The sequence below is a fragment of the Rhipicephalus microplus genome, chromosome 4 (genome assembly GCF_043290135.1).
Source record: "Rhipicephalus microplus isolate Deutch F79 chromosome 4, USDA_Rmic, whole genome shotgun sequence".
Taxonomy (NCBI): Eukaryota; Metazoa; Arthropoda; class Arachnida; order Ixodida; family Ixodidae; genus Rhipicephalus; species Rhipicephalus microplus.
In genome coordinates, this window is record NC_134703.1 from 32,151,073 (window position 1) to 32,170,882 (window position 19,810).

Sequence of the window (19,810 nt, forward strand, 5' to 3'; positions counted from 1 at the left end):
ACAAACTTCTTCACACCCGGCAAACGCTCTGGCGCCTGCCCTCCTCGCGAATAATCGACGCACTTTATCTTCCGTGCGCCCATGAAAGATGAAGCCGAGAAGCAGAGCACGTGTTCCTATAGAACCCTCCGCGCACAGTGGCAAGGCTGAACAAGTTTCATTCGGGCAATCGATATGCAATCGTGGCGCCGCCATGTTCTCGAGCCTGTGTCGAGCTTGCGTACTCTGACAACGTTGCCTTAATTTCCTTCCTTACTCTGCATTCTCTCTTCGCTGCCGGGCTGAACGTCTAAAAGCATAAGCTTTCTTTCTTTTTTTTTTCTTTCTTTCTTTCTTTCTTTCTTTCCTTCTTTCTTTCTTTTTTTCTTTCTTTCTCTTCGTAAAAGATTTCCTCTCGCTAGTAACGTGCAGCGTCATGAAAGCTCGGCCACGGTTCACCTCAACGAAGGATCCTTTGGACGAGCTGCACACGACTACGATGAATCACGTACTACACCAGCCGCGTATACCTGATCGGTCGCTATGTAGCAAAACACGTTTACTAAGCCTGAAAAGAAAAAAAACGAGCAAATATCAACCGCTGCGCATTGCAAATCACTGCGACGTGTAATTTCGGGAATCCGAGCTCGTGGTTTTCCGACGCCAAATTGAGCTCCCGTAACACCGCACGGTTTTGTTAAGGGCCGGGCTAGACGGGGAGAGAGAGCTGCTACACGTGCAGCGAAAAAAGAAAGAAAGTAAGGTAATCTGACAGCGAGGACCAAAATTAAAGAAAAAAAAGCGGGGGCCCAGTTGTCGCTGCACAAAGAACGCATGCGGCGCGGGGAACACTAATCACCCGCCTGTTTGCCCCGAGTACACACGGCATAGCAAGCAGCGACCGGCGGAAAATATCGCGCCACGCGCAACACGAGCTTTCGGCGGCGCTTGCCTGCGCAAATAAGAAGAACGGGGCTTCGTGCGCAGTTTCTCTTTCTTTCCGCGGGCGGCGCCATTTTTCATCGGCGGCGTCCAATAGCAACAGCGCCGCTCACCGTGGCGAGCGGGTGCGCCGCGGCCCGTGTACTAACTAATCCTGCCGGGAGGCGGCGCTAATTAAATCCCTGCACGGCCGCCCGTGTTCCCTGTCGCTCGAATCATTGTCCGGCTGATATTTGTGCGGGCTGGCTGTCAATTATTGCGAATTCGGCGGCTCTGCCACTCTTTTTTTTTCTCTGCGCTTTGTCGATCGTATAGTTCTGTCGACGGGATTCGAGCGTGCAAAATCACTCGGCGCCCTTTGTTTCGCTTAAACTAGTACACGCACCACGAATCTGCTGTCGGCTGATTTTTTATGATTTGGTGAATAAGTGAGACTTCATGCCAGTTTAGTTTGTTTTTGTTTGCTTGTTGGCCGGTCGGAAGGACGCCTGGTTACGCACAGGATGGCTTAGTTTCGTGCGTCATCAACTGACGCAAGACACTCGTTGTTTCTTCTAATTTTAAGCCTATATTTATGGCAAACGTTCCTTATTGGAATTTACGGAACTCGTAATCTGGTCAACTTTCTCGCGTCAATTTCTCGCAATGAGAGCTTGATGGTCAACTTTCTCGCGATGAGAGCTTGATGAATTATTTGCGCAAGAAGCACGAGAGAAACTGCGATGCCGGAGATAGTTGGTCAACCACACGCGGATATTTCTTCTGAAGAAAAATAGTGTCGGTCATTCCACCACGTTTCTCCCGTTTAGCTCGTTTCTACGTGCATTCGCTTTACGACAACACAACATAATGATTCTATAAGGGCAAGCAACACGCGCTTATATATGCTATTTTGCTACAGCGCAATATTGAGCCGCTCAATTTTCGAGAACGCAGATTAGCCCAAATGAGCACTGTGTTTGTAGTCTGGAATTCGCAATTAGTCGTCTCGCACGTAAGCTTCCAAGTCTGGCGAAGCCATGCTGACGCCGCTCCGAATGGCGTCACCGGGGTGGCTTTGTTTAAGCGCGGCCCCGTTGTTTGCACCGGTATTCTTCGCTGCGAGGCAGACCCGTGTGTATCCAGTGACTACCTGATTTGCGATGCCTCGTCTGCCAGGCGCTCATGCCTTCACTCCTTCTGCGTCGCGAGTGGATTGTTCCTTATACATTCAACGTTGCGCTGCCGCATTTTGTCTGCACCTTCTTTGCTGCTCCATCCTCTCTCCAGCATTCTCCCAGCGACGCGTGCCACGTCTTGCGGGAGCGAGTTTGCTTCCATCGCATCGACTTTGTTCGTGCCGAATATACGCACCGCCAATCAGGGAGCGAAGCACAAAAGCGAGGAACGAAAAGAGAAGCGGCGTGTATAAATGCGCCCGTGCCTTCGCAGACAACGAACGGGACACACGAGTGGGGGGCCCCCGCGCGTGGGCTCTTTTGTTCCGAGCACGGAGAACGGCTTGCTCGACTGTAATGAGCAACAGGATACTACAGCTATACAGTGTTGACAATGCAAACGTTAGTGGCACGTGCCGCCATTGGACACCGCTCTAACGGGTGCCGCACGGAAAGAATATCTCGTGTTCGTGCGGGCTGTGTTTTTTTTGTTTCTTAAAAAAAAAGAAGAAATAAAACCTGCAAAGTTCTGCGCACACAACACGGTGCCAGTATTCAATAGTATCGGGTGTTCGGAACTCCTGCCTTTCCGAGCGGGTATAAAACAACGAATGGGGTTCCCTTAACGATTTTATTGAGTGGTTGTCTATGGCTCATAGGAGAGGCAAACATTATCGATGCTGTAGAGGCACATCAAATACGATCTTGACACGGGCCCATTCTTCTGGCTTTTTTTGCAGAAGTGTAACACTTGGCAAGGAGGTTAGGGTAGGCATGCACTGATTGTCCGATAATTTGTTAAACAACAACACATCAGTGAGTGTAAATGTTCCACATTCAAGCTATACACGACACGCATTTATTCTGACCTCCTTTATGCACCGCAGTGCCGTTGCCAAGGGATGGCACACTGGGCCCATGCCACCCCCCTGACACCTCCACCACACCGCAGAATTTTCTTTCGCAATGACGCAAAATATCCATTTGCCAGCCCAGCCCCCACTTCAGGTCAAGAAGGGGCCCCCGCACCCACTCCAAAAAATTTCAGTCTACGTCCCTGATGGGCCAGAAGGACTGCTATAATACATTATAATCAGTTCAGCCTCTCATCGTAGATCATGGTTTCTAGTCAAAAACTTTGGCAAGTAGGTTCTTTATTACACTGTGAGCCACGCACAGGGTTCGTTCTAACATTGGACAGCAAGCGCGGAAAAGGGGAAAAGAAAAAAAAAGTATGGTCAAGGAAGGAGGCTCCAAGTGACTATACGCAAGCGGATGCTGCTGCATCTGGTATGCCCCACTTAACGACGAACTTTTTTCCCGGCGCCGTTTTCTGGCTGCGAAGAGCTGTCGATGACTCCGCGAGGACAGTCCTTGAAGCAGTCGCCCAGCCTCCTGAAGACGTTCGGGGAACACACGCTCTCGTCCCAGGGCTGGCACTGGCCGCTTCTGGCGTCGTAGTAGTGGGTGTACACCTTGTCCTCCCAGATGCACGGACGCACCAGATCCTCTAGCGCGGCCAGCTTGCAGCGCGCGTCTTCCATCGTAGTGTCTGGGAGTTCCAAACATTCGCACGCATTATTGGCTGGTTGAAACGGCGTGTTTAGTTCGAGGCACTTCAACCATTTACAAATGTGAATGCCACGCGCCACGGTGGTCTAGTATAGTTAAGGCGCTTGACTGCTGAACTGCAGGTCGTGGCATCGAATGCCGGCTGCGTCGACCGGATTTTCAATGGAGGCGAAATTGTCCGAGCCCCATGTGCGTGTAATTAAATTTAGATGCACCTTAAATAACCCGACGTACTTGAAAGCTCCGAAGCCCTCTACTACGGCGTCTACCATAGCATGCCTGTCGGACGTAATATCCCATGAACTATTACTATTACAGTAGGAATAACTGAATAGTGACTTTTCAGATCGGACCGAGCCCCAGTGAAATGAAGCCAGAAGCGAGTGGAGCATAACATGCTTTCCGAACACGGAATAGACTGGCTTTTAATTATAGTATAAAAAGATACTAACATTCTAGTATTCATAGTGATAGGATTACAACCGCAAACAAGGCACCATGAAGGAATGAGTACATTTGCATCGTGCACAAGTGCGCTATGCAGAATCTAGATCAGTGTGACAACTGATGGACTGTCAAATGGACTGTCAAACGGACAACAAATGGACTATCAAATTATCGCTTGCGATAGCTCCTCTTTGTCGAGTCCCGAATTCATGAAAGCTGAAGCACTGTGAAGCCGATGTCCACAGCAGCGGCAGCACATTCCTCATGGTCAGGCACGGCTCTTTTTCTTTCGAAGCGTGCCCGGTAGCTTTGCATTACAGCCCATGAGTGCAGTTTCGAGGTTATGTATCATATTTCTTGGCCTTTCTTTGAACTACAGAGAAAAAAGATACCGCGAAAAAAATTGGATTGGTCGTCGTGTAATGACCTTTAGAACGTAACGAAACCTAAATGACCCTAAAGATCTTGAAGGTGACATTTAAGGATTTCGCTGAAGTGATCCTAATTAAATAATCAATGAAGGGTAGTATAAAGGATGCACTAATGACGCACATTGTTGCAAACGATGTGTTGTTGCATTCATGTAGTTGCAGTTAGCCACTTCTTTATTTATTGGTTCTTGTTATACGTTAAACACACGTATACATGTGGCGAGGCTAGCGAAAACAGTTACAATTTTTGTTTTTCTTAGAGTGTATTGTAATTCATCGTTGGAAAGCACAGCACTGCAGAACGGAGCGATAGTTTTTAACATAACTCCTGTTACTGGTATGCATGCTATACAACACCTTGGAGTAAATTTTTTTTTCTGTGTACATGATAACGGAAGGTCAAATATGCCTCTTTTTATCGTTTTCTCTATATCCTAAAACAAAATGAGTGTTTTACTGGTTCATGTGCAAAAATGGACTAAATACCCTAAATAGAGTTATTCCAAACAATACAAAGCACTTCAGCAAGGGTGTGAAGGCAAATACTTATACCTTTCAATTTATAAAAAAGAAACACACCCGAATAACTTAAGTCAAATAAACAGTTTTTATAGTTGGAGAACCGTTAGATGTGCACATATCTATGAGATATAGATTGAATCTTTTTAATGGCTTATGTTGTACCGAACGTTTTTCGTAAATTTTTCGAGCTCTGTTCACGCACTAGCACGCGCGAAATCATTTTCGGGCTCCCAAGTGCGCGCTCTTAAAAGAGCGCCAGTGCGTTAATAGACACCCACTCGTGTGAGTTCAAGCGGCGAGCTCAAAAGACCTGCGCCAAAGCTCACCACTTCCGCACGACTTCAGGCATTCGTCGTTGTCGGCGAACCCCACGTCCACCTCGACGCACTCGTGCAGCGGTATGAGGCGGCAGCGCTGACGGCGCATATCGTACACGTAGTTCACCTTGCGGTACAGGCCGGAACACTCGCAAGTCACTACCGTGCCACAGTTGTTGTCCCCTGTGAGAAAGCGGGATGGTTAGGCCACACAACCACCAGCTTCCAACGTGGCTTTCACTGGTTTCATTGCGCCCTGCCGTGGTGGTATAGTGGCTAAGGTACGCGGCTGCTGACCCACAGGTCGCGCGATCGAATCCCGGCTGCGGCGGCTGAGTTTTCGATGGAGGCGGCAATGTTGTAGGCCCGTGTGCTCAGATTTGGGTGCACGTTAAAGAACCCCAGGTGGTCAAAATTTCCGGAGCCCTCCACTACGGCGTCTCTCATAATCATATCGTGGTTTTAGGGCGTTAAACCCCACAAATCAATCAATCAAATCATCTGGTTTCATTGCCTCCTAAATTATATATGGTAAAGTGTCGGTAAAGAACTTGGGTTCGTTTGCAATGGATTAAAACGTGCATCGAGTTCTGCTACGTGGTTTCATTATCGTCCTTCGATATGGGAAGAGCTTTTACCGACGTTGCAAGCTGATTTGACTGCGTAATCATTTTGCGGTGCTCCTGAACATGATGACTCGGGTCAACAGGACTTCCACCGAAGCGGAAGTTTTTCGAAAATTTTTACAGTTTTGACCTGGAAGCATCCGAGTTGTTTTTAGCGATACTTGCAATAAGAAAGTCTACTGAACTGCGAGATAAAGCTCGGTGTTCATGGCTGCGCTTACTTCACTAAGCATCATTAGCAGAAGCACACATCGGCACGTCAATTAACACAAGACGCCTTTTTATGTTGATTGCTTCTCAATGAACCGCCACAACGCTATCACTTGTTATCTGACCTATTCGAATTCGAAGATGTAGGTTTTACTAATAAAGTACAAAAAATTAATTTTTAGAATAAATTCTTACTACGTTCTATGTATTGTAGCAAAGTGCGCTAGTCGGAACATAATACAGATGGTCAGCGCAAAAAAAAAACACGAATACACAAAAAAGTTACCACTACCGGAAAGTTCGAAGACTTAAATTTCTCTATAATATATATCACGGTAAGACTGGGCTAGATAAAGAGCGGTATTCAAAGACGCCTAGTTATATGTCCGAACGGAAAGATCACTTATATAAAATTAGAGAATATACCTGTCAATTTAATGTCCTTAAATACTCTTTCTTTCCAAATTCTATTAGTTACTGGAATGCGCTAAAAATACCAATATTCTCTGATTCTAATTTCCTAACAGCCATTGAAACAGCATTTTGAGCTGCTGAAATAACCCATATATTTAACGTTGGCTTTGTACTTCTCTTGGTTGTTGATTTTTTTATATGTATAATTACTGCTTTCGTTGTATAATCCTGTGTTTTGTACTTTTGTTCTAATGCTGTACTACAAGTGTTGATTTCTCCTGTATACTGTAACGCACGACTTATTTGCTTTTCATTTTGCTGTTTTGTATTCTATTTTCTACTGTGACCCCCCTACAACAATGCCCAATGGGCGATGTAGGTACTTGTAATAAATAACTAAATAAATAAATAAATAAAACACAAGCGCTACCGAACAAATGAAAGCTAAATGAAAAAAAAAACGTGGCACATGTAAACATAAAAGAACGTACTCAAGCAAACTTGTGATTCCACAGCAAGGCTAAACAGAACCGCTGTAGTGACCAGCGCACGAAATTGCTGAACCGTTTCAAATAAAATAAAAGCAAAAGACAGATGCGGTATCCGGCATGGATTGGCTCTCACAGATGCTAAGCTTACATCTGATTAGTTGCTCGGTCGGGGTTGATAATTATTTTTTTTATGTCTTGTCGTTTGTTTTCTGTTTGTTTTTCGCACTGACAGTCATGATTACGTGGCTTTAACAGCACTCTAGTGATCGCAGTCGTTCTTTTGCTTTTATCTTAAATAACAAATAAGGACCGCTACATCGCTTGCGAAACTTTTACAAGTTCCCATAAATGACATCGAACCATATAAGGCCTAACTTGCGTCCGTGTATTCAAAATACGCGGTCTCATTAGCTTAAGTAGGCGATCGCAGCTACCGTCGCCATCTAGACATGAAAGCTGCATCTTATTAGATTCCCGCTCCACACCAACGAACTGACACATCCTTTACGTTAGGATTTAGCCTGCCTGATCAAGCAGGATCGCTCATGCCGAGACCAATGGTCAGAGCAAAAGCCTTTTGCCCGGCAAAGCAACCCGACAAAGTTGTTCATTATATTATATACAAGATGGTTGCTAAAAAAATATTTACGCGGCAAAAAACTCGCTACGCTTCTAGTATTGCGTATGGTGGGTGACGAGGGTATTTTCTTTCAGAGGTACTCAATGAATACACCGAGCAGGAAAGACCCGGAACTCCACAACGGACAAGCGCAAACCATCAACTCAATTTTATTTGAAGAAACATGAATACTTATGCGTAGAAAACAAACTACATCGCCATCATCACATCATGAAGCCTTTAACAAGGCATAAAAGCTATCTCTTTCTTTTTTTTCTCAAGTACCAGTGACGTTCAGCTAATGCGCGAGTCGTGTTAGACGTTTCCAGGCGGCATCGTAGTGATATCTCTTTTTTTTTTTATCATGTGTCCTTGAATAGAATTCAGTTGATAGTTTGCGCTTGTTTCCTGTGCTTCCTTGTGGTCCTCGTGCTTTTTTTTAGTTTTTTTTTAGGTAGCGTATTCACTAAGTATGTTAATCCAGCTTGCCCATGTCAAGCTTCTCCTGTCAAGTATAAACAAAGTGAGAGCTAGGGGGGCTTCACAGCGTACGGGATTGCTTCCGTCCTTGTATCGGTGCTCACTACGCTGTGAAATAGCCTCACCCCCTATAGGGCTGCGCAACAGCACTTTTGCAGGAAGTGACCAACGAAATTACTTGATGAATTTGCGTGCAGTCGCTGCAGAGCTGTTCTGTGGGAGACGCTTTGCTGGCCTCACCATTGCAGCTGTCCTGACACTCCTTCAAGGAGCGGAATCGGTTCATCTGGCTCGTCAGGCAGAAACGTTGCGGTCGCCATCCGAAGCAGTTCCTCGTGTTGCTGTTGTTTAGACAGAGGTGTGACAGGAACATCTCTGGTTGCTCATTGCCTTCGCACTTGTAGAAGTTGTGACTGGTTGTGCAGTAAGGGTCTTCGTTGAACACTGCAACGAGATGAATTCAGCGTAGAATGAATAATCAGAACAAAAATGACGAGAACATAGCACAATTAAGAAGTAGTAAGAACTATCTGTTTACGGATAGGCTAAAAATGGGCTAAGAAGAATTCAAGTGATTAATTGATCAATTAGCATTTAGAGAAATATTATAAATGTAATTCTGAAATAAAAAGTCACAGCTTTGCCGCAAAGGCGAAGCAATGAATGCGATAGCAGCAAATTGGAAAGTTACGCGCAGAATGGCAACCAGATCGAAATGTGCCCCACGTTTCTCGTGCACAAAGTATGCACGAAACATACTCACAGGTACAGATTAACGCAAATAGGCGTCTCAGCTGTTACTTCGCTGTGTCTGAAAAGCGCGCCCTTTTCGCAAATGAAGGCTCCGCAACGATTGCGGTGATCTTTGTGCACCCGGTAACACCAACAGAATACGTACGAGACGTAAGATCCTCCCCATTGCAAGATAAGGGCGCGTGATCCAGCGTGTGCCCTTTTAATCTCTACGTGGTCCAAAGTACGCGTGAGAGATGAGAGCCGTCGCGCGCTCACTGCGCCATGTTGCGGATAATGCTGAAAACACGATAGCTCCCCCCCTCCCCCCGAGATGCCTGCCAACAGCGGTAAGTGGTAGATATGAATAGCTTGCCGTTTGAACGTTGAAGGAGGCACCCCTCGGTGACTCAGTAGTTAGTGCCACGCATTCATGACGCGGAGGTCCCACGTTCGATTCTGCGTGCCGGAGTCTCCTTTTCTGTTTTATTCTTTCTTACGTTTTCATATATACATATAGCTACGTATACATATACGGTGCATGACATCAACGCCGACGCCAGCGGCAATAATCAACCGAGAGTGTTCATATAATTGCTTTTGCAATAAAGATAAAATAAAATGCAGGATATGTTATGCGTCCAACTAAGATGACTTGAAGACGAAAAGAATATTCTTCTTCTTCTCAGTTCATATATTTACTCAGCCCAACCCCTCACCGTAAGCTTTACCCATCTAATGTGGGTTTGCCCTGCCGCCAGGATCAGATGCACGTGACCTGGTTTAACATGGCCTCCATGATCGGCATACTTTGAACAAGCAATGATGCCGTGCAATGACAGCTTCAGGTGGCGTCACAATGACTCTATGACGACTCCCAATTATCAGAGAACTGTTACGTCATTATGACGTCGTACTGTTATGTCATCACGTGATGATGGCACGGAGTCGCGTTGGGGGCGACACCGTGAAACGCTGATCAATTTTCACCTTTGATGAGGCCTTGAAGCCTTTCGCCATCAAAGATGCACAAGGAACAAAAAATATTCGCCTGTACGCACAACTATATGTCGGAAAACCCCGCTCTTGCATACCTCAGTCGACATGTGCGATCGAGGTTCCTTGGTTCCTTTGAATAAAATTAAGCTGTAAAAAAACACGCAGGTGCGCAGAGCGACCGAGACAGATAGTGTAGGAAACTTGCTCATAAGTCGTGTTCAAATACACTCTGAGTGACGCGTCGACCTCGATTTCGAAGACTATAGGCTGTACATAAATCACAGAATAGTCCAGGACTAAAGTGACCCCGGGCTCACGTCGCGTATTGTGAAAAATCGGGGTAGTGCACGGGGTTGCATTAATACATGTTTACATGTTTAAATGTCTTGGCCAAACACTATACTGGTGGGTGACCATAATCTCGTTACAATAGCGTTCCTTTGTGATCGTTACAATAGTGTTCCAATAGTGATAAAAATCATTCCTTCTGTCCATCGCGTAAGATTACTCGCTATAAAAAAAATTAAATCATGAAACAATGTAAAACATAGTGCGCTACAGGGGGCCTAGCCAAGGGCCTTAGCGACTTCAATCTGTAAAAAGGTACCTATTTTTCCCACAATAATCGTCATCTGCGTAGCGCGCCTGTCCTTGCATTTTCGCCCCGCCGCGGTGGTCTAGTGGCTAAGGTACTCGGCTGCTGACCCGCAGGTCGCGGGTTCGAATCCCGGCTGCGGCAGCTGCATTTTCGACGGAGGCGGAAATGTTGTAGGCCCGTGTGCTCATCTTTGGGTGCACGTTAAAGAACCCCAGGTGGTCGAAATTTCCGGAGCCCTCCACTACGGCGTCTCTCATAATCATTTGGTGGTTTTGGGACGTTAAACTCCACAAATCAATCAATCAATTTCTTTGCATTTTCACCGCGTGCCCGAACCTTCAAGGTCAGACATTCTTGGAAACGTTTTGGCGTGCACACAGTGGACAGGAAAACGGAAGGCGAGAAGACAAACAAGCGCGACAGAGGCATTCTTGGTGACCAAAATGTTACCAAGAATGGCTTCAAATCAACTCGGCCAACTTTCCATCCTGTTACATTATATTTCAAGGACAGAACTGTGCGAGCAATCAGCGTGCCGAGACATTCTTGATCATGCAGCTCAGATGTTATACGGACGACTATCCGTCCCGATTTGAGTCGTGTTTTCGGGCTCATCTAATGTTTCAAAATGCTACTCAGATTGCTCATTATACGGTATCATTTCTTCCGAAGTCGATTCTGAATTGAGAGTTAGTTTCATGCAGTCGTTGGTTTAAACTTTCGTTTGGGCTATGTTTAAATCAGCGGGAGAAGAGTGCCTGTGAAATAAGACAAATACTTTATCAAAATTTCTACTGGAAACTACATAAACATACTCCATCAAAATTTCTACTGGAAACTACATAAACATTTGGGCTGGTCTTTCAAAGCGACCTATCAAAGCCTTATCTTTCTGACAAACTTTTTTACGCCCTTCTTGCGATACTTACGTGTTCTAGCATTCCTCTCATCGTCAGCTGCGCCTGGAAGTAAAGCTCAAAATTACCGTTTATTATCGAGATTTGAGGATTTAGCACGCCTTCCTAAGCCAGTTAAGCCATGTGAATAACTTGACAAGGCGATTCGCTGTCTGTGCCGTAATGAATCAATGAATCACTGAATGAATCATTCGATCAATCAATCAGTCAGTTGAATTATTACGTAAAATTGTACTTACAATGCTTAAAATGTAGACACGACCACGGATTGTGCCTCAGCATCAATAAGCCACAGCATCAATGGTGCCAAAATGAGGTGTTAACGAGGCAAATCAAATGTCTCTCCCTCCGTATGAGTTGCTCTTTTTTTTTCATACACACGCCCACACACGCACACTGCTATCCGAGATCTTTCATTTATGCACGCCGGAGAGCCACAATGTGTTGGTGCTACTTACTCTGGTCGTCATCCGCAGTGGCAGTATCTTGCGCAGTATCACTGCCTGAAAAGTGTTGAGAGCAAGAACAAGTTGAGTTCTGCTGTGTTTCTCGTCACCCAATGTTGGGCCGATCATCTCATACGCTCGATTTACCGTGGGTGACTACGCGCACTTTTTTCATGCTAATTTTGAGAGAAACTGTTAAGATGTCTCATACGCATTCTTTCTTGAAGAATATAAGGTCAAATTCATGACGCGAATATCTGTAACTTTGCTTGCTTACAGAAGGAAGTCATAATAAGAATGGCTGGAAAGTGTTTGGCGAGTTAGGAACCGATATCCTGAAGATTGTTGTAGGAGCCCTGCTTTTTGCGCACCTCGATGAACATAAGCTGGTGCGAGCTTTAGTTCCCGTTTCCGTGAACATAACACGAATTTCTCTTTTTTTTTATTTAAACTGGATAGTCTTTCATATGATAAGATGGGAGACTGCGACGCGCACACATCAGTACACTATGGCTTGTCCGAACGCTTTCAAGTAACTTCGAATAGCCACTGCGGCAGTGCATGGTTACTGTCCTTGGCTGCTGACCCCAAAGAGATTGTTCCAATCCCAGCGGCAGTTGTTGCATTTTCGATGGAGTAAAAAAAAGAATAAGACCCGCGTATTTTAGGGGCACGTTGAAGACCCCTCGGTGACAGAAACTTCTAAAGCATTCCATTGTTGTTCTTTATTATCATATAAGAGGCATCGGAATGTAATAGACCAGATTTTATCATGCTTGACAAAGCACGGACACCTCGGAAGCTTTAGCTGCTACATCAGCTAATAGTTCATAAATGCAAGTACAATGAACTAGTCCATTGCCAAACTTGAGAACTCAGCGGCCGAACCCTACGACCACCCGCCGCTGAAGAGGATACAGATGAAGGGGTAACACGGCGTGGAATCTTAGACAAACAAAGATTAAATCGCTGCATCAGGGCACCACCCCACGAGGACCTCAATAGGCACCAAGCTTGGGACTGTCGCCACCCTGTGGGCTAATACATTCGCGAATCTGTATAAGCCTCACATCACGTATCCGGCAAGATATCCCTACGCGTGCCCGTAGTGCGGAGGTACTCCCAGCCTAACAGATAAGCTACAGCTGTCCAGAGCAACCTGTCACAGCTGACATAGGACACATGCAGAAAATACAAACGTGGTCGTGGAAGGCGCGAATCGTTTATCGGACCCTGGAAGCCAACTGGCGACCGTGTGTCAGACCCGCCGAGCCGCTATAGCTGCAGTGGAGACTTGTAAGAAGGCCCCCACCCACGACGAACCACTTTTTTTTCCTAATAACTTTTGTATCCCTCTCTTGTATGCGCGACCTGATTATACTAGTTATAACAACTTGTGGCTAAAAGAGAACCAGATACATTGTTATATCGATCAATTGGGCCTTTTTTATAGTTAATATGTATCAAAATTACCACAGCGTAGTGAGTATGACGGTAACTGACCACTTTGGTGAAAGCTCTACGATGTTTGACGGGTCGTTCGACGTGGCTGCATGTGCCAGAACTAACTTCAAAAGTTCCACTTTGTTTATGAAATGAGTGTAACCGGAAACTGTTTAGGCACACGTTCTCGCCCTGTTGTTTTCAATCTTTTTTATCCATATTGAAAATGGCTTACCGCAGAAGAAATAAATGTTCAATTACACGCTAGTTGCAACTAACGACACACTCACACCAAACAACAAAGTGTATCATTTTTTTATTAAAATGTAATATTGAGCACCTGGGAGTTATCCTGTGCGAATTTCACAGATTCTTAGATAGTGCATACTAATTGGTGCCTAAATGGGTTATATGCAGTTAGTAAGGTTTAGGGGGCCACTAATTGAAACAACTTCCATTTTTCCCGTGTTGGCCAATTACCCTTTTGTAATGCCAAAAGCACCACTCCCGCGACGAGAAGGATGCACAGTAATCGACAAGGCATGCAGAAAGAGAACGCAAGAGGCGACGCCATATTGAAACTTCCGCGCCAATTCGCTGTGCTGTCACAGTTTTTGGCAGCGTCCGCTAAGGCCTATCTGTTTATTAATCGGTAAAAAAAAAATGAAGCACAATGCCATGAGATTTAACGTACTGAGTTTAAATAACTTTTATTTAGCCGGTTGGACCTAAAATATAAAAAAGCAACACTTCGAAATTCATCGCGTCACGCTGTCTTTCGTGAACGGAAATTCCGGCTCGAAAAAAAAAAATACTTTGACGTTGATTTTATCTTCTGCTAACATGATTATAGTGAAATTAACGAGAAGTGAATAGTCTAGAATCAATTTATTGATTTAAACTAATTCGTGGTCTTACCTTAACTTCAAACGTACTTGTTAGCTAGTTGGTAAACCATTACGGCATATGGCAGCGCACACCAACCTAAACTACGAAGACGTACATAAAGAGATTCTACAAGCACTGTGTCTTTTTTATGTGCGTGTTCGTTGTTTAACCTGGTGTGTGCTGCCAAGTGCCGTAATGATTTACCTTAGCGTCTCTTCGAATGTACATGAATATCTGTTCTGTGGTCGCTTTATGCCGGGGAAAAACCTTAAGTAAAGATAGGACGCTCACGGCAGACTTCTGTATCGCTCGGCTGCAGCGCCATCGTGTTGGTTGCTCACCCTGATCGTCGACCTGTTCTGCAATGTCTGCATCGTCGTCATCGGCTTCCGCCACCAGCGGGGCATCCTGAGGGCCCATCGTCTGCGTGTTGCGGCGCTTCTGGCCTGCAGCGAGTGCAAGCGAAGTTGGCGCTTACAGTGGGAACTTACGATGATCACTCTATAAATGAATGGTCAAATTTCGATCACTTTCCCATCACTTGAAAAGAGGAAGCCATTGCATGCATGTATGAAAACAGCTGGCGCTGCAGTAAGACGCGATTTTCATGGTTCAATCGCACTTCTTCCTATCCTTGCCAAGAAGGTAAACCGTGCAGCCCGGCATTAGGAGCTTTCACTCATTACGCTTTCTGGGGCGTATATGCAAATTAATTTACCATACTCGCTTAGGTTTAAACTTTAGCTTAGTTTTTTTTTTAATAACGAAGAGTGGAGGCTGATAGAGATATAATTGCAGTCTCATAAATTGTATGCCTGGCTCTCTGTGTATGCATTGTTGACATGTAATGATGGATTATACCAATAAAATGTAAAATCGGACATCTTACATCTTGAAAAGAAAGCCAGATGATTGGCGCGTGACTTTAGCTTTCATGCACGCATCTCTAAGCCGATTCCACCACGAAAGAAAAACGCTTTTTTAGCTTTTTTTGAACAGGTGATCCGCCAATAATTTGTACACTCAATGTCTGTACAATTCAATGAGGTTTTCAAAGAGCGCTTAGAGTCACGAACTTTAAAAGATACCGGTCCTCTGGTCGTGTAGGCCATCACCAGAATACATTCCGACTCGTCTTTCTGATTTCTGCAAGAATGCCGCACTGCCATTCGTATAAAAAAAATTGTTTTTTTTTTTGCGTTTTACGCAACCAATACGTTGGTCTTTTTAGCGAAGCTATCACTCCACGTACTGACCTTTTTTTGCCTTGTTTTTCTTCTTGTTGTTGAGCACTGGTGTAGGAGACCTTTTCTTTTTGGAGCCTGCAAGTACAAATCACACAAAACTCATTCCCCGTTATTCGCCGTGGCTGAACTACAAAAATATATATATTGACTTTGTAATACTTCAAAACCTTCTACATGTATCATGCGCTGCCTCAAGGGGTCACATACACTAACTGAAAAAAAAAAGTGATCGGAGAGCAATATTGGCCACAGCTGGCAAAATATTTAGCCTCGTGACTGCACACAAAACATATTTAAAACATTATGAACAAAGAAAAACCACTGCGGTAAAAAAGGAAATGCAAAAAAAAAGATTTTTTTTATAATTACAGCGTGAGACCACACCACCGAGAAGCATGCACACAAGACACTGACACATGATAATTTACTCCCGTGTTTTTTATTCTTCGTCATCGTCTCGTGTACATTGCATCAACCAAGATGAACGCATGCCAACTCGTTAAGCTTCCAAATTTAAAGTGATGTTTCATTGACGCCACCGGGTTTTTTAGGGGCAAAGCTCCTTATGGCGTGGCTTGTGCGTCCCTCGTAGTACGTAACCACCAGTGGCACATACCCGAAATAGCGATCTTTACGATTTTGACCTCCAAGGTGGTTCCGGTGAGAGATTTATTCTGTGCGTTGTTGAACAATAAAAGATAGTGCTCAATGCCCATGCTAATGGCTGCTAAGGGGGAATGAGAGAAAGAGCATTCGGCCTTTAGGTAACGCACACGCTGCGATCCCCATTAGCAGCTATTGGCATGCACATTGAGCACAATCTGACAAGAAAGGGTTGCTACGTTATACTTCTGGGTGTAACCTCCTTGGTTTTAGAAAGGTTTAGCGAGCGTTGGGCCGCATAGCCATGAATACAGTGAACTAGTATATACCATGAACTCGAGGTGGTTAAAGGTGGGAAGTAAACCCGAAGCGCAAGCCGTAAGAAAGTGTGCATGTGCCACCTCCCGTTTAGTCCTTGAAATGTCCGCTGGATGGCGGTGCTTCTATATGGAGAATATATGATGAAAAGATGCGAGATGGTGGTACTTGGAGTGCTGAATAGATGGACGAACGGACACACAGACAGATGCATAGATGGACGCATGAACGGACGCAGGCGCGGATGCATGGACGAACGCAGGGATGGACGCACAAACAGACGCACGCACGTACGGGTCGATGGACGCATGGACGGTTAGACAGACGTACGCAGGAACGGACGGAAGCAAGAACGAATGGACGGACGAATGCTTCGCCCCACTCCCCATCATTCACTCCGTGGATATGCTGCCATTTTTTTTATACGACTGGTGGTATATTTTCTGCCGGCACTAATGTTCGATATACGTATATTTCTTTTTTCTGGTCACGAGTGGTATAAAAAGACTCGCTGGTTTTAAAATATGACTTGCCAGAAACAGCGTTTCGTGTGTCTTGTGTGCCTGCATTGCTGTGGTGTCGTCGTATCGCACTGTAATTACGCAAGCTGAAAACCAACTCGCTAAACATATTGCTGTGCAGAAAAAAAAACGAGTTTTGTTGGTACTTCAAACACTCCCCCCCTCCTTGCCTTATTTAATCACTGCTAATCCACCACTGCTTACAATCGTGTATACGGCCGGTTTTCAATGCCACGGCAAAGTTTTACTTACGTGTAGAAGGCGGCGCCTTTGCCTTCTTAGTGGTGGTTTCAGCGCCTGAAGGAGAAAACGCAGAAAAATAATACGGCTCTCGAAAAGTAAAAAAAAACTGCTGCATTCTTGCGTCATGACTGAACGAATGCGATTTAACGCACATGCTGTCGCTGAATATATTGCCCATTCTGTTCAATGTCGAAATGGTCGTTATACTTTTACGACTTGCACGGCGATGCAAGGTAGTTCTCGCACTTTGTTTCGATACATTCCATTTTCATCATTTTCAAGATTAAATAATAGTTCATAAGCCTTTGCCTATTACTTTATCATCGAAAGTACTGAGAAACTATTTGTTTCTTTGCGTGTATGTGTGTTTGTTTCTCTGTTTGATATGCTGCCTATCCAAAACGAGGATCTTAGCAGAGAACACATTCGTATGGCCATAGGCGTGGGCAGTGTTCTCTACTAGGGTTGAAGGGGGGGGGGGGGGGATGACTATCACCGTAGCGCTACCTCCCTCCTCGCCCCCGTTGTTCGAGACCAAAAGAAAGCTAACTTCGCAATGGACAGTAAATGTCAAAAACGAAGTGATGCGGTATTCTCACAATCGTTCTTCTTTGGTCTCTGACTTTCTGGACGCACAAGCGAAAAAAAAAACAGCTTTCAGAATGCAGCGTCAAAGGTCCTCTGGCGCCATTATCGTGAAAACAAATTGTTTTCAACAGTGAGTATACAAGTAAATTAAGCACCCGCCCTTCCCCCCTTGGGTGCTAAGTGGGGAGAGAAGGGGTTGAAAGTAGCATCCGCAACATCGCTCACACTGGAAGGATTCGAAAACGTTTCCGAGGCAAGGTATTTTCCGAGACGGTCTAGTCAGCTGGTGCGGCCGCCCTAAATAAGTTGCGTATGGATGCTCACATAAATAATAAAAAAGGGGTGTAGGTAAATTATTGACTTCGTGGCATTGAAGCTATCAGTAACGTATGTTAGCACTAGCTTTTCATGGGCCTCATTTCTGTATATAAGCAAAGGTGCATTCTCTTTCTTGTCACGCCGGGAGCACAGTGTGACATGATGAATCAAACGTGTTCCATCTGTTCCGGTCGCATTTATATAAACATTCCCAATTGTTCATTAACAGACTTTTTCTGTCAAAACCACTAAACTCAGGCTTAATTTCACTGATTCGACATGCTCGAAAATGTACTTATTCTCAGTTATCTGGATGCATTCACAAGCCAGGACTTGCGTTAGCTCTCAGGGATATTTTATTAAAGCCGTCTTCGTGTGGTAAGCTTTATTTCCTACAGTTTTTTTTTATCAAAGAGAGAACAACATATCCACAATGTTCTTACCTTGAAATGCTGCTGAATTATCTTCTTCAGCTGAAATTGTAGAAAGAGGGCATGACATTGGTGTTAAAATTTTGCTCCATGCAAGTAACCACTAACTGTGGTAGTGTGGTTTTCTTAGTGTACATGTCAACATATGTCACTACATTGTCTGCGAAATAAGTTCACTGTTGGCAGTTTGAAAAGGCATTTTTTAAAAATCATGGCAACAGTAAAAATATCTGAAAGCTAGGAACCCATGCTTCCATGAGAAAAGAAAGAAAGAGCTATGCCACTGGTGGCTGCTTGTGTAGCAACGCAATTCTGGTCTCTTAATTTAACTTGAATCAAAAAGTCACATTTTTTTCCTGAAAACGACACTATAAATTGCTATATAGACTATCGCATAATCGCGCTTCTCGAGCCTGTTATGTTATCGCAATGTCACTTTCTTGCGTGATAAAAATTCTTGAACACCTCTTTAATAACATATCTTACTTGTCGACAGTTCTTGTAAGCGAAATTTTTATTTTTACAAATCAGTGGCTTACCATACTGAATGAAACAAAATATCTTGTTATTATACTAAAGCAACACAGTAGCATCAAATCCTTGACAACAATTTTTATTAAAGTTATATAACTTCCTACAATAAAGCGGACAACGACGAGAAGCGGGGCAAGCTCCTGCATTGGTAGTCAATCGTTGTTGGTAATATTTAGCTTCATCATTCGCTCATGATTGGTTCAACTACCGTTCCTGCTTTGCTGCGATTTTTTTTGCTTTGTCATTGTGAGGCATGTTGCCTCGTAACCTCATAGAAGGGCGATACTATGCAGTACACGATGTTACATTGTCATGACGTGCTGGCACGTTCTTGTGTATTCAAGCACGAAAGACACTGGAGCCACCAGCTAATAACGCAGTGACGAAAGCACCGCCAGTGACCACCCAAATTCTTCCTTCTAGTCTTCGTCTCAACTCATACCATATCCTCCGAGATCGCGCGCTGCTGACGCTATCTCGGAGGCCATGCACAACCACATTGGCAGTGAAGCGCCAGCGCAGAGAATGATAAAATGACCGATAAAACTTCGAACTCGGAGGCCAAAACGAAGGCAGTCGTTGTTTTCTTTACAGATGATGTATTCGAGGGGTTCGGGAGCAATGTTAAAGCTAACAATGCAGCGCAACAGAAACACCGAACTTTCAATCTTGCAGTTTTTTCTACAGCCGAGGCTTTTATGAGATCACAACAGCAGCCAATTTCGGTGGCCCATATATAGTTTTACGCCATCGCCGGTGTCCGTAGTTACTGCTGTC

At 44.7% G+C, this 19,810-nt stretch overlaps 2 protein-coding genes across 5 annotated transcripts in view; one reads left to right on the forward strand and one right to left on the reverse strand.

Annotated features, from left to right (window-relative positions):
* bru3 (CUGBP Elav-like family member bruno 3) overlaps positions 1-19,810 on the forward strand; it is a 505,232-nt gene that overhangs the window by 122,379 nt on the left and 363,043 nt on the right. The window lies entirely within an intron of this gene.
* The window catches only part of LOC119171830 (uncharacterized), a 225,435-nt gene continuing 208,840 nt past the window's right edge, over positions 3,216-19,810 (reverse strand). For 3 of the 4 annotated variants that reach the window (XM_075892467.1, XM_075892468.1, XM_075892465.1), the window contains 8 exons: positions 18,512-18,541; positions 17,172-17,216; positions 15,487-15,552; positions 14,572-14,676; positions 11,912-11,956; positions 8,448-8,651; positions 5,377-5,550; positions 3,216-3,630 (listed from right to left, as the gene is read on the reverse strand). In XM_075892467.1, coding sequence (XP_075748582.1) covers positions 3,380-3,630; positions 5,377-5,550; positions 8,448-8,651; positions 11,912-11,956; positions 14,572-14,676; positions 15,487-15,552; positions 17,172-17,216; positions 18,512-18,541 — 920 coding nt within the window. In that variant the 3' untranslated portion in view covers positions 3,216-3,379. The remainder of the gene's footprint in view (positions 3,631-5,376; positions 5,551-8,447; positions 8,652-11,911; positions 11,957-14,571; positions 14,677-15,486; positions 15,553-17,171; positions 17,217-18,511; positions 18,542-19,810) is intronic. The other variant, XM_075892466.1, reaches the window with a different exon arrangement.